This window comes from Drosophila subpulchrella, chromosome X, assembly GCF_014743375.2.
Source record: "Drosophila subpulchrella strain 33 F10 #4 breed RU33 chromosome X, RU_Dsub_v1.1 Primary Assembly, whole genome shotgun sequence".
Classification (NCBI taxonomy): domain Eukaryota; kingdom Metazoa; phylum Arthropoda; class Insecta; order Diptera; family Drosophilidae; genus Drosophila; species Drosophila subpulchrella.
The window spans coordinates 13,583,464-13,596,941 of record NC_050613.1 but is presented as its reverse complement, the minus strand read 5'-3'; the positions used below and the strand labels follow the sequence as shown (position 1 = coordinate 13,596,941).

At 42.6% G+C, this 13,478-nt stretch overlaps 1 protein-coding gene across 2 annotated transcripts in view; it reads right to left on the bottom strand.

Moving 5' to 3' along the window:
• Positions 1–565: 565 nt before the first annotated feature.
• Positions 566–13,478, bottom strand: part of LOC119556524 (chondroadherin) — a 32,384-nt gene continuing 19,471 nt past the window's right edge. For both annotated transcript variants that reach the window (XM_037868800.1, XM_037868801.1), the window contains exons 4-5: positions 9,009–10,192; positions 566–2,656 (exon numbers count right to left, since the gene is read on the bottom strand). In XM_037868800.1, coding sequence (XP_037724728.1) covers positions 9,038–10,192 — 1,155 coding nt within the window. In that variant the 3' untranslated portion in view covers positions 566–2,656; positions 9,009–9,037. The remainder of the gene's footprint in view (positions 2,657–9,008; positions 10,193–13,478) is intronic.

Sequence of the window (13,478 nt, the reverse complement as noted above, 5' to 3'; positions counted from 1 at the left end):
TGTGTATCCTCTCGCCGGGAGTCCCCCTTTCCCGAGGACCTCCCCTGGGTTGTCCTGGTATTTTTGTGCTGCTGCTGGTAACGCATTTAAAGCTTTTGCATCATATAAATAAAAAACTAGCAAAGCGGAACAAGAAACATAAAATGAAGCAGCCGAGGCGGCCAGAGGAAGATGTTAAAAAAGACAAAGGCTTCGTGGGAAAGGGTTTGGGAAGGGGTTGGGAAGGGGTTGGGAAGGGGTTGGGAAGGGGTTGGGAAGGGGTTGGGAAGGGGTTGGGAAGGGGTTGGGAAGGGGTTGGGAAGGGGCTGGGGAAGGGGACTTTAAGCTTCGGCCAGCGTGGCGAAGAAGAGCATCTGTGATGCGCCAATGCTTGATTTATTGGACTCTGGCAACCCTTATCCGCCGCCGCCCATTCAACCACGCCTACTTACTGCGAACAGGACCCGCATTTATTGTCATCCCACCTCCATATCCACCAGAAATAAATAATCCTTTGGCTTGGCTTTTGAATTTATTATGTTTGTTTTTGTTTCGCTCATTCTGTTTTTTTTTTTTTTTTGGCTTCCTCATCGATAGTAGGTTTGATTATTATTATTATTATAGATTATCAATTTTTTCATAGGTTTAGTTTGGTATTCGGTTTTGCCTTTCTTGGGTTTAGTTTTCTTTTTGTAGCTTGGTATCTCATTATCGTTATCGTTATGCACCTGTATATCTCATATTTAGCCTACAGTTAACATTATATATATTTAGTATTATAATGCAATGTGCTTATGATGGCTCTCCCATTCACCTCCAACTCGATTCTCAAGTTTAGACACAAAATAATGATGATGGGAACTTACTTAGGTCACACATTTATGCTATTTTACATTTAATCGAAGACGTTATCGCAGTATTAACAATCGATATTTTCTAGTTTTACTTTTCACTATAAGTATTATTAGTTTGGTATAAGACTTGTTTTTTTTTATAGCAGCTTAAGGGTTGACAAGGAAAAGGTTTCTCATAAATACTATGGGTGACAAAAAAAATCTTCGATATCTATACGTTAAGTATTATTTGTATATCTAAGTGTATATATCGCACATATCTTGTGTGTTATTTTTCGCAATGCTCTCGCTCGTTAACACGTCTAATTGGAATAACAATTCTCCTGGGCCTCAAAAAAAGGATATGCAAACACACACACACAAAAACGCAGGCCAACACAGATATTACTCATACACCTAGAAAACAATTTGCTTGGAAAGATTTTTTTTTTATTTGCCGGAACAAATCGGTTGTTCTGTTTCGTATCATTTGATTTCCGTTTTGCGGCAAATTGTTTGGACAAATTGTTTCAATTTACATTTAATTCTCTGTTAGATCGAATTGAATTTCGTAGGCTGACTTATAAATATAGTTGGGTTAGTTTGGGTTTCGCTATAAAATGTACATGGTAGTTACCTTTGTTTTACATTTCCGATAAGCAAGTTAGTAATTGATAAGAGTTGTCCACCTGTAACCTGTTGATATGTACAGCCTGCAGTGCGGGTAAAAATGGGCGGCAAGAATAGATATAGCCATGGCTATAGGCCATAGCGTACCGCCCATTCCACCCAGATCTGTGAGTTTGTGGCATTGCAAACGTTTTATCACATATTTATCCATATAATAATAGTGTGTGCTCCGTATATAGCGGACTCGTATAGTTTCACTCGATTTATAAAATAAGTACAAATGTTTGTTTGTTTTCGTTTTTGCTAGCTTTAGAATAGCCATCGTAGATACAAAGATACAAGATACAGTGGCATTAATTGACTAGACAGGCTATGCATATGGATGTATGCATATATACTATATCCATCTGGCTAGGTAATGCAGATTATGTCTCTGCTGTTGTTTAATTTCACATATATAGATGTTTGTATAAATTGCATCTTTATTAATTGGCCAATAAATATCCCAGTTATTTATGAACTATCAACTATGATAAAAAAAAAAAAATTCTCCATCGTACATATAGCTATATGTTTATATATTTATCTGTCACATATACAAATACAAATAGAAATGGAAATACAAATACGCTTACATTGGATTTTGTCTATGCCGTCGTCCATATGTGTTCACTTTATGATTTACACACATTTGACTCGAAATTTGATATAATAATTTAGTGTTCAATCGGCAGTCCGCATTTTGTATTGTGGATTTTGCATTTCGCATTTCGCAGTTCGCATTGCGCAGACTGCCACTGCCCGCGTTTCACATTTAACGCAAACAGAACGAAATGGCAACACAAGCGTAAACAACTAACAATCAAATGTAGTTGGGCCCCCGGGCGAAGGATATGCAGGATGCAGTATCCTGGCTGCAGGATTAGCCTAGGCTTCAGCATTTTTCGGGATAGGAATGGCGAATGGCGAATGGCAAGAAGGGTTCCAGTTCCAGTTCGAGCGACATCAACAGAACCTCAGATTTCGCATGATGATAGCAAAAAACTGCAGCGTTTTGCTTTTGGCAATCTATGGCCCGCCTTTTCACTCTACATAAACACCAAGTTTATCTAGTCGATGACGGATACAACTGGCGAAGTCAATAATCGGAATGGACTTAATGGCAGGGAAAGATGATGCTTGAATTCGGTTCTTGAGATGTAGTCTGCAGTTCTCTGAAAGGAAAAAAAAATGAAGAAGAAAGTTGCATGTTAATGATCAGTATTTGAAAAGTATTTTAGATTTTCACTTAAGTAGACATATAACTGCAATGTGGCAGCCAAAGTGAACATAAAACCAAAAGCCAAGAGATCTTAAAAAAGATTACGAAAAGTTCACCAACAGTGAAATCCCCAAGTTGGCTAAAGTTTCTTCAGTAGCGAACCGCCCGTGACTTTTGGAAGCCTTTTAAGTTTCAACTTTAAACTGATTCGAAACGCAACTTGTCAAGTAATAAACAAACTGCTCAGTCGAAAAACTTGAGAAGCAAGCCCGTTTAGCTCGTTGAATTGGCAGTTCACAGGGTCTCCAACTAGTTGAGCTCTTCAAGGGACATTCGCCATTTTTATATGTATGTAGGACCTCTGCCCCCTCCCCCCCCCCCCCCCCCCCCCCCCCCCCCCCCCCCTATAACTCTATTTGTCTGTGTGTTTACAACAATAAAACGCTTCGTTGTCATAGCTCAAGCAGATTGATGTTCAACACAGCATTTTCCAGACTCCAGGCAAGGACGAACAGGAGAAGAATGACTACAGAGGGGGTGGATGTCCCCATCACAGGATGATGACGATGTCATCATCGCAACAAGCAACATTCGAGTGCACTTACATGCCTATCTATCGTATATATCGTATATCTATATGAACAGATATATCTGTGTGCGCCCATCTCCCCTGACATTGGTATGGCGGGTGTCCTGGATGTCCTAGATGTCCTGGATGTCCTGGCTGTGCCCTGTGCTCTGTACTCTGCACCGACTGTCCCGAACTGGTCGAGCAAGTGCAGTGCAAAGTTGCCGGCGCCTTGATTTATGTCCCAGTTGAAGGTCTGTCTCTGGACCCTGAATCCCTAGATCCCTCCCCCCCCCCCCTGTACTACTCCCCTGCCTCTGCCTTGGATTTTCGGGCATGGCAATCTCTCTATGGAGTTTACTTGAATTGTGTACACACTCGCGGCTTGTTTGTGCTTTTGATTTGATTTATATTGCCGACTCAAGAGCATGAAGATGTTGTTGATGTGGATGGAGATGTGAATGTGAATGTGGATGTGGATTTGAATGCTGATGCGAGTGGAGGCCAGGACTTTCGCTACGGCGATGATGATGATCTCTGTCTGGTGTCGGCCGGTCTGAGTGAGATGATCGGTCTGGATTTGTGAAATTTGAACCAGATTCGCACCGACACAACCGACTGGGAAGCACTTAGGCGGCCATAGAGCCTGGCTCATGTGATTTGCATGTGTCACATCAGGTCGCATCTCGAATCACCCATCTCGAATCTTTCATCTCCCATCTCGCACGCACTGGGGTGGCTAAAAAGTTTCTGGCAACTGAGACAAGTCGAGCCTCGGGCATAGGCGATTTTTCAATTAGTTGGCAGCAGTCAGCAGCCCCCCAGCACTCGACTTTACTCCACTTTTGCTACAGTTTGCCACACTCCCCAAAACAAAACACACTGACAACTACAAATTTCGCAGGGCTTTGGGCCATGAGCCCAGGCCAGAGAAAACTCAAATCCTACATAATTAAAATACTTAAAGGCTTTAAAGGCAGCAGCCAAAGTTTTTAACTTTTAAATTGTTGAGCCCGGCCCATGTTACCTTTCGCGACCCGCTTTGCCCCGCTCTTATTGAGTTTCATTGTAGCATACAAAAGGGCGCACATGTGTAGAAATGTTTTATGGGTTAAGAGGAGTTCGGAGGTGGCAGTTGGGCGGTGGGTGGTGTGGGCTCAACTCACTAAGCTTACTTAAGCATTTTTGCCTCGGCCTCGACTGTGTGTCAGTCGCAATCGCAGTCTTCAGTTAGCGGCCAAAATCGCGTTGATAAAGTTGTTCCTTGGCTCCCTTCTGAACTCTGAGTTATCGAGACTGACAGGCGGCTATGAAGGTGGAGGCTTTTTCTCCAACCCCTTTTATAAAGCTGGCTGGGCAGAAATTACCTGAATTGATTTATTTAAAGACGTCTGCCACATTTTAACATGTTAGCCTTTTAATTTAGATTTAATTAGCCATCCCTAGTTAATTAATATTAAATGACACCTGGCACCTTTATAATTTTTTTGGCTTGATAGAAAATACCTAGCTATAGATATAACTACAAAGCATTATCATTTGTTTATCTATTTCCGATTATTTCTCCTCGATTGGTCACGTCAAAGACCTATCATATCAAAGTATCCATTCCTAGTTAATTAATATTATATAATTATATTAATCACACCAAAAACTTGTATCATTTTGATGGTTTGATAAAGAATACCTAGCAATATATATCATTACAAGGCAATATTCCCTCTGATTATTTCTCCTCAATTGGTCATCCATTTCTAGTTAATTAATATTATATAATTATATTAATCACACCAAAAACGTGTATCATTTTGATGGTTTGATAAGGAATACCTAGCAATATATATCATTACAAAGCAATACCATTTGTCCATCATTCCCTATGATTATTTCTCCTCAATTGGTCATTCATTTCTAGTTAATTAATATTATATAATTATATTAATCACACCAAAAACTTGTATCATTTTGATGACTTGATAAAGAATACCTAGCAATATATATCATTACATAGCAATACCATTTGTCCATCATTCCCTCTGATTATTTCTCCTCCATTGGTCACGTCAATGACCTATCCTATCCAATATCCGCCCCCCAAAATAATCCCCTGGCCCGCATTACTCATACGCCCGATGTGCCTGCGCCTGACTGTGTGCCATTCGCCTCATTACAGGCGACGTTAATTGACAGGACACCCACATAGATTTTCATAATTTTTGTTATTAGATAAACACACAACGCACACCAAAATTAGCAGTTGTTCGGTGTGGGGATTTCATCCGTTGGGGTCATCTGGGTGCATATTTTATTAGATTTGTGTTTAACCCGAGGTCGTCTCTACCATCCCTTTCGATACTTTACCCAACCAGCAGTTTTAGTATCCCCCATTTCATTCCCTTCCATTTCGACCCCCGGCTTAACGATTTTGCTTTGTCATTTGGCCGTTTAATTATGTGCATGGAAATTTATGTGCGACTCCTTGACTTTAAATGAAGTGTAAGGACCAATGCCAATCCTTTTGGGCCGCCAGCTGTTGGACTCGCTATGGCAACTGCTAAAACGACCCCGACCTTGGACCCAGACTTCAACTGTGGACCTTACTTTCAGTTATTTATGGTGGCCTCGAGTCTGATAATACACAGAAAAGTGCAGAAAATCCGGGTGGGGAGCAAAAAAGGGGCAATAAAGTGGACTGGGACAGAATGGCAGAGAGAAGGAGGAATCGGAATATGGGCTGATTAAATTTTGTATTAGCCCAATAAATTCTCGACCAGGCAAATATGTATAAAAATGCCCTATGACACGCAAATGGACGTCGCTTAACGCGCCACTGGCCGTTGTCATATTTCAGGCGCACTCGACCAGAGTCTTATAGCCATTGTGGTCGGCTTTTAATTTATGTCGCTGGTAATTTGCCAGAGATTTCAGCACAGTGGTGTGGGAAGGGTTTGCAAAACGGGGGTAGCATCTGATGAGTAAGCAGTGATTCAGGGGGGGGGGGGGGGGGGGGGGTGACTCAGATAAAGATGATGGAGCATTACCTCTTTGGCAGAGGATTATTCCGGATGGGTTCTTAAAAGGAGGGAGTACTTAGTGCATAGATGTGTGGAAATTCCCCTTCGTTAATAACGCAAGTTAACCATCATCATTTGGGTGGCCCACAGCTATTTGGCTATCGGTTGGCTGGGAACACTTACTCTGGATTAATCTGCAAAAATTCCTCCTCAGGCGCCATCACAAAAATAACCCTACCCTTTTCAATTTGCAACTCTCTCAATTGCATTTCACTTTTCGCTCCACGATTTTTACAGCTCGCCGTAGTCGTCGATGATTTTATTTATCACCCTTCACTTTCCCATGTTTGCTTTGGCTCTGGACCCGGGCTGAACATTTATCACAGCTTTGCAGGGGTACGGATATGGTATGCTATGGTATGGTATGGTATGGTATAGCTATCATATACATATAGATAGATGGATGGACGGGATGGACAGCTACGGCTACAGCTGCGGGGTAACTAGAACGCTGATTCGGGACTCCAATTTAAGCTTGTGAATGGCAAATGGAGGAAATGGGGAAATGGGAAATCGGGAAATCCGGCGGTGTGGCCACCTAGTCCATGTTGGCCTCGCGTTAATTACGCGACTTTTGCTGCGGTCGCCTATTTGCTGATTGCATGACAGCGTCAACGTTGGCCGAGGCACGCACGACTTGCGCCCTCTAGTGGCTGCCACATGGGGTAGTCAACCCCCCTCCCCATATACACATCCTCATCCGATTCTCCGCCTGAAGCTCAGCAGCTCATCCGCAATGCTCACATCGCTTCCAGAGCTGAGTTAGTCACGCCAATTTTATTGCATTCCTGTTCCTGTTCCTGTTCCTGTGTCTCTTCCTCTTCCCGCCATAGGCGTTTGCCAGGGGGGGGGGGGGTGGGCCTTAAGGGGGCGTGGTCACGGCCATTCACGACTATCAGTCGCAACAATAGCGTTGGCAGTTTTCGGATTTCAAGCGGAACAATTAAGTTAACGATCTGCGGACGAGTGCCAAAGCGCCAAAGAGCAAAGTGCGCCTACAACATGGTCCACCCTAGAGGATTCGAGTAGGGGGGGGGGGGGGTGGGCGTTGTAGGGATTCAGTGGGCGTGGCAGGACGAAACCGGGGGAACGTGTTAAGCCAGCCACATTGGCGACCATCGCACGTTCATGTCGCCTTTTGCCAAACGAGGAGTGGCTTTAAGTCTTTAAGTGGACTCAAATTGCCGCATCCTGCCCGCCGGCCACTGGCTGTCCTTCAATTAGCCAAAGAAAAAAGAAGTCGGGGGGTAAAAAATGAAACTGATTAAGTGAATAGGCCATCTAATGTGGCCAGCAAGGAGGGCCATGCAAATGCAAACAGAACGGGCTCGGTGCACAAAAAAAAAATTGCCCTCTTTTTCTTTCCTTTCCTTTCTTGAACTTTTTAGCCCAGCTTGTGATACTGATTCTGTTTCTGAATCGACCTCTTATTCAACTGCTGCTCCTCAGACGAGAAAGGGCTTAAAAGTAAACAAAGTTTTAATTTCCTTCAATGATTTCTCTGGGCATTTGTTTTAGGCCGGCCAGGATCCGAAAGCCTTTCCCCTGGCCCAAGGAAGCCAGATGGAAAGGAACCCCCTGCCGGCCTCATAATCAAGTTAGATAAATCTAAATCCTTTGCGATAAGCGGCTGAAGAATAGCCTGGCTCCTGGCTCCTGGCTCCCCTCTTCCGCACCCAAGGACTCCCAACGTCTCCATCAAAGTTGCTCCGTTTGCTCTTGACTGCAAGGCTAAATGGGTTAGGCGATTGGGTGGCCCGGGGGCACAGGACTTCGGATTGAGGACTCCCGGACTCCCGGACTCTGAAGTGGGGCACCCTCCCACCTACAGCAGCTACGGCTACGAATTAGAGTGCCACAGTCGGGCGAGTGAATAGAATTTGTAATTTCCGTTTTCGTTTTGTATGCTAACCCGACAAACCACCCTGCAGCACACTCTTAAAGCGCTCCACAATGAAACTGTATCCGAGAACTGATGTTGGCTGCACTGCAGCACGGTTTCTGGTCCTTCAAGCTGTTCAATTGCTTTCGGGGTGCCGGCGGATTGGTTGGGATTGGGCTGCATGGAATACTTATGACGATGACTAAACACTTTGCTGGCCATGTTTGCGATTGCATTTAAAGATGAGAGGCCATTGAAACCGTTTTCCACTTGCCGACTGGCCACATTTTGTGGCACTCGGGGATTTTGAGACTAGAAAGTAAGAGCTGAGCAGGTGTCGCTTTACTTGCAACTTACACCGAAAACAAAATCGGTTTGTAATGATAATTGATTATCCGGCTCGAAGGACCAGTTTATAAACTAGCAGCAGATAAATATCCAGCTTGCTATTAAATATATATTATTTCGGATCATATATATATTAATATGCTATTCATTATGTGGCTAATTCCAATGCAAATTCAATCCGGCTCGTAGGACCAGTTTCAAAACTATAATACACGGATCAGAAACCATTGCAGCTTGCTTTTAAGTAGATATTTTGCGCTGAAATATAATTTGCTACACTATTCATATAGCTTTGTGATATGATTTCTGTTAAAAACAATCAAATCTGCTGGTTAAGCGCATCCGGCTCGAAGGACCAGCACCCAAATAATGTGGATTCAGGTCAAAAACTATGTGTAAAATGGTATGGTTTTTGCCACGTTAAGTTACCTACCTCCGCTAGTCGGTGCAGGAGACATCCGTCTAATTGCCCTTCCGCCGTTTTCGACGCCTTCGCCAGGCCACATGGCCAAGGAGCTGGGCCAGCCGGTGGGCCAAAAGACGGACGTGGCGCCACTCCGCGCAGCTGGCCACCGCGATGAGCAGCATCGAGTTGATCCCGAGGGCCAGCGAGGCCGCCGAGCTGCCCAGGTTGCCCTTGGTCAGCTGATCGGAGCAGCGGCCAATGGAGTCGATGTCCAGTTCGCTCATCACCCGCCCATTGACCTCCAGCGGCGATATGCAATAGTTCTTCTGCAGGAAGTCGCTCAGATTGTGGGCACCCTCGGCCAGGGGTCCGTCCAGCAGGGTGTGAATGTGACAGCCGCAGGGAAAATGGTTGCTCACCAGCTGCAGGTGCTCCACCCCATCGACGATGATCGCATTGGGATCGGGCGTCTCCAGCACATGATTGCCGAAGAACTTCAGGTGCTTAATGGCCGCCGTGCTGGTGAAGTTCAGTTCCTCAATTGAGTCGATCTTGTTGTTCAGGATCTGCAACGTCTCCACCTGGGTGAGTCCGGTGAAGGCATCTGCGCAAATCACCCCCAGATCCGATTCCTGCAGGGTGAGCAGAAGGACATTCGAGAGCCCACGGAATGTGAAGGGCCCGACCTCCTTGAGGTCCATGTAGGCCAGCTTTAGAAGACCCACCGTGTCCATGCCGAAGAAGGCGTCCTGTTCGATGCTCCGGATGCCTGATGGCAGGATCAGATGACCCACGTTCGTCAAACTGGAGAAGGCCGAACTGTCGATGCGGATCAGGGGGTTGTTGGTCAGCAGGATCAGCTTGATGTTCGAGGTGCCGGCGAAGGCGTTGCCCTCGATCCGCTGGATCTGGTTGTGGCTCAGCAGGATGGTGGAGAGATTCTGCAGCCCGGCGAACGCGAACTGGGCCACCATCTGGAGCGGCGTGTACTGGATGGAGAGCTCCTTGAGGCGCGGCAGGCCGCGGAAGGCGAACTGCTTGATCCGCGTGATGTTGTTCCCGTCCAGCGAGAGCTTCTTCAGCGCCCGCAGGCCGGCGAACGAGTCCGGCTTGATGATCGGAAAGTTGTTCTTGGTCAGCGCCAGGTTCTCCACCGTCGCCGGCAGCTGGCGCAGGGGGATCTGCTCGAGGCCGCCCGTGTTACACAGCACCTGGGGGGAAAAAGGGGGTTTCTCTTAAGTCAGAGGTCTATAATATAAGAGGTTTCAACCATACAAGTCACCTAGTCGGGTAAGACAATAATTTTCCATTTTAAACTAATTTAAGAATGGATATCTTATTGATTTCTGACCTACACTTTTTAGGAACAGGTATTTTAAGAGATAACTAATAAAGGTACTACAGATAATCTTCAAACTACAAACTAAAATTATTGTTCACTATTGAATTATAATTCCCGAAAAGTTCTAGCGTTGCATGCTTGATGAACTGACCTCGAATTGGCTTAAACTTCTCACTATTACACACCTTTTAAAAACAAATCCCTAGTAAATTTAGCTTGTAAGAGTTAGGGATTAATTAGGTATTCTAAAACAGAGCTACTTAGGGAACTAAAAAAACATAAGGTCAACATCAATTTCAGATTATAATTCAATCTAAGAATATTAATTTGTATTCAAAAAAATATCATTCTGATTGAAAAAGCAGTTTCGTATACATCTGATTCATATTTCCTATTTATTTCAGGAAAAAGGGCGAGCTATACTATTATATATATCAAAATAACATTAATCAATAAGAACTTAGTATTTGTAATATCGAGAGTTTTTGGATATGAATAGTATCAATTTGATTTGATTACCTTTAGACTTGAATAATATTAAACAAGCATTATATAAAACGATATGATTATATGTTTTTGCAATAAAATCGAGGTGTTTCCTTTGATTAGATTACCTCATGGCCGACAAAATCTGTTTATTTGCTTATCACTAGCATGCTCTACCCGGCTCCAGCTACATTGTTTGGGTCACCTTTTGATGTTACATTTATTCAGCCGCCATGAGATGGAGGTGGAGACCCCGACCAATGAAAGTTGTCAGCTTTGTCAGCGGACTCATCGACTCATCAAAGGTTTTCGCTCTTAATCAGTTTGTGTTTTCTTGCTTTATGACATTTCCCCGCCCGCTTTTCCCGTGGGCGCCATTGATGGCTCCGCCGTAGACTTCTCCGTGGCAACTGACAGCCGTTGGGCAATCAGATCAGACGCCACATCGGAGTGAGGGATGCGGGGTCGAAGGACGAAGGACGATGGACGATGGGCCGAGGAACAAGGAGCACGGAACCCGCAGTTGGACTTTGTTTGATGCGTGGCGCGAAAATTGAATTTGTGGCTTTATTGCTCAAAATAAAATTAAATCGAATTCTTGTTTTTTGGCGGTGGAGCGAGTCCGTGGTTACTAGGGAGGATATCCTTGTCTAGCATTGTTTTTCGCACTTCCTTCGCTCTCCGTCTTCCCTTTGGCCCTCATCCTTGTCTTCGTCCTTGGTCATTCTGCTTTGTGCCTTCATTTTTTATAACTTTTATGTGCTGATGTGTGCCGTTTTCCTGCCAGGCATTTTCTTCTGCTTACACTTTGAGAAAATGTTATAGTGTCTAAATTAACCCTCTGAAAACCCATTGTGAAATAGTTAAGCATATTCAATCTTATAGTACCTTGCACCTAGGAGATACATCTTTACAGTTAATAGCAGTGGTTGTTTGTGGTGGCGGGCACTTTGAGTTCTTGCGCTGTTAAAGCTTTAGGATTAAAATAGGTATTTACAACTTTTATACCCGTTACTCGTAGATCAAAAGGGTATTCTAGATTAGTCGGAAAGTATGTAACGGGAAGAAGAAAGTGTTTTGGACCCCATATATATATATATATATATCTAGAAATTTTTATCTATATGTCAAAAATTATTGAAATCGGATCAGTCTTTAAATACAGTGGTCGGCATAAGTATTTTGACAAAATAAAAGTTAAGTATACTCATAACTTGAATTTACTTCTTGTAAACTATAGGCATCAATGGAAAGGTAATTTCAATGCCGTTTGAATGATACAATACATTTCTTTACCCATTCAGTACTTATTGAAAAGGACAAATTTGTGTAAATCAACTTTTAAATTTTTTTTTCAAACTTTTTTCCTCGACTTGAAAACTTAAACTTTTTGATGCAAAAAGTTTCTTCAAACAAAAATAATAGTAACTGCAAAAAGAATTTTTCAAAAATCATTTTCCTTATATTTTTTATGATTTTTTGAAGGTGACAATGTCGGAAAAAATTTGTATGAAAAAGAGAAAAATATGGCTCAAATGCCTGTTTTTAAGCATTTTCAAAAATTCATAAAAAATATAAGAAAAATGATTTTTGAAAAATTCTTTTTGCAGTTACTATTGTTTTTGTTTGAAGAAACTTTTTGCATCAAAAAATTTAAGTTTTCAAGACGAAGAAAAAAGTTTGAAAAAAAAATTTAAAAGTTGATTTACACAAATTTGTCCTTTTCAATAAGTACTGAATGGGTAAAGAAATGTATTGTATCATTCAAACGGCATTGAAATTACCTTTCCATTGATGCCTATAGTTTACAAGAAGTAAATTCAAGTTATGAGTATACTTAACTTGTATTTTGTCAAAATACATATGCCGACCACTGTAGTTACAGCCAAATAAGAATCAATATTTTGCAATTCAATCGAGATTGAACATGCAGCAAATCAACTGTTTTCACTAATACGCCACCAAGCCGCTAGGGGCGCTATGGGCTAGTTGGAGATATAGGTGGCGCTATAGGTGGCGCTATAGGCTAGCAGAAAAAAGCAGAGTTGCTTTAAGCTTATCCTTATCACTATCGAGGCCATCGACTGTAGCAAGTTCTTATGTTTTTTCAATACAAAATTCGATAAACTTTTCCAACCGTTTCAAAAGAAAATGTACATAGAAAATTAAGTAGGCTTAAGTAGTGTTGGGCCTTGTTAAAATATTATTTAATAATCCTAATTAAAAATAGCATGTACAACAGTTTTAAAGGGATATATTAAAAAAAGGGTACTTCTGGATTTCTGTAGTAGGTAAGATGTCTAAATTCTTATTTACTTATTTTCTAAGTATATGCCAAATGTTATTTTTTAGATTATCATAAAACAATTATATGGTAATTAAAAAAATTTTTTATTTTTTCGAAGGCAAAATCATTTTTCGAGTGTATGTTTTGGGCCTGGCCTGAAGTCGACAGGTCGCCAAGTAACTGTGCATAACTGTCCATCGCCTGTCACGTTCCTCTTGACCCCGCCCCCAGTCCGATTCTTCTTCTACCTTCCATACCCCTCGATAAACCCCCTCCCCACCTTGGCTGCACTTCTTGCGTAACATTTGCACAATTTTCATACGCTTCACCTTTTTAAATGAACGAATTAAAAGTTTTCTTTCCTTGGCTCTCCACTTCCTTG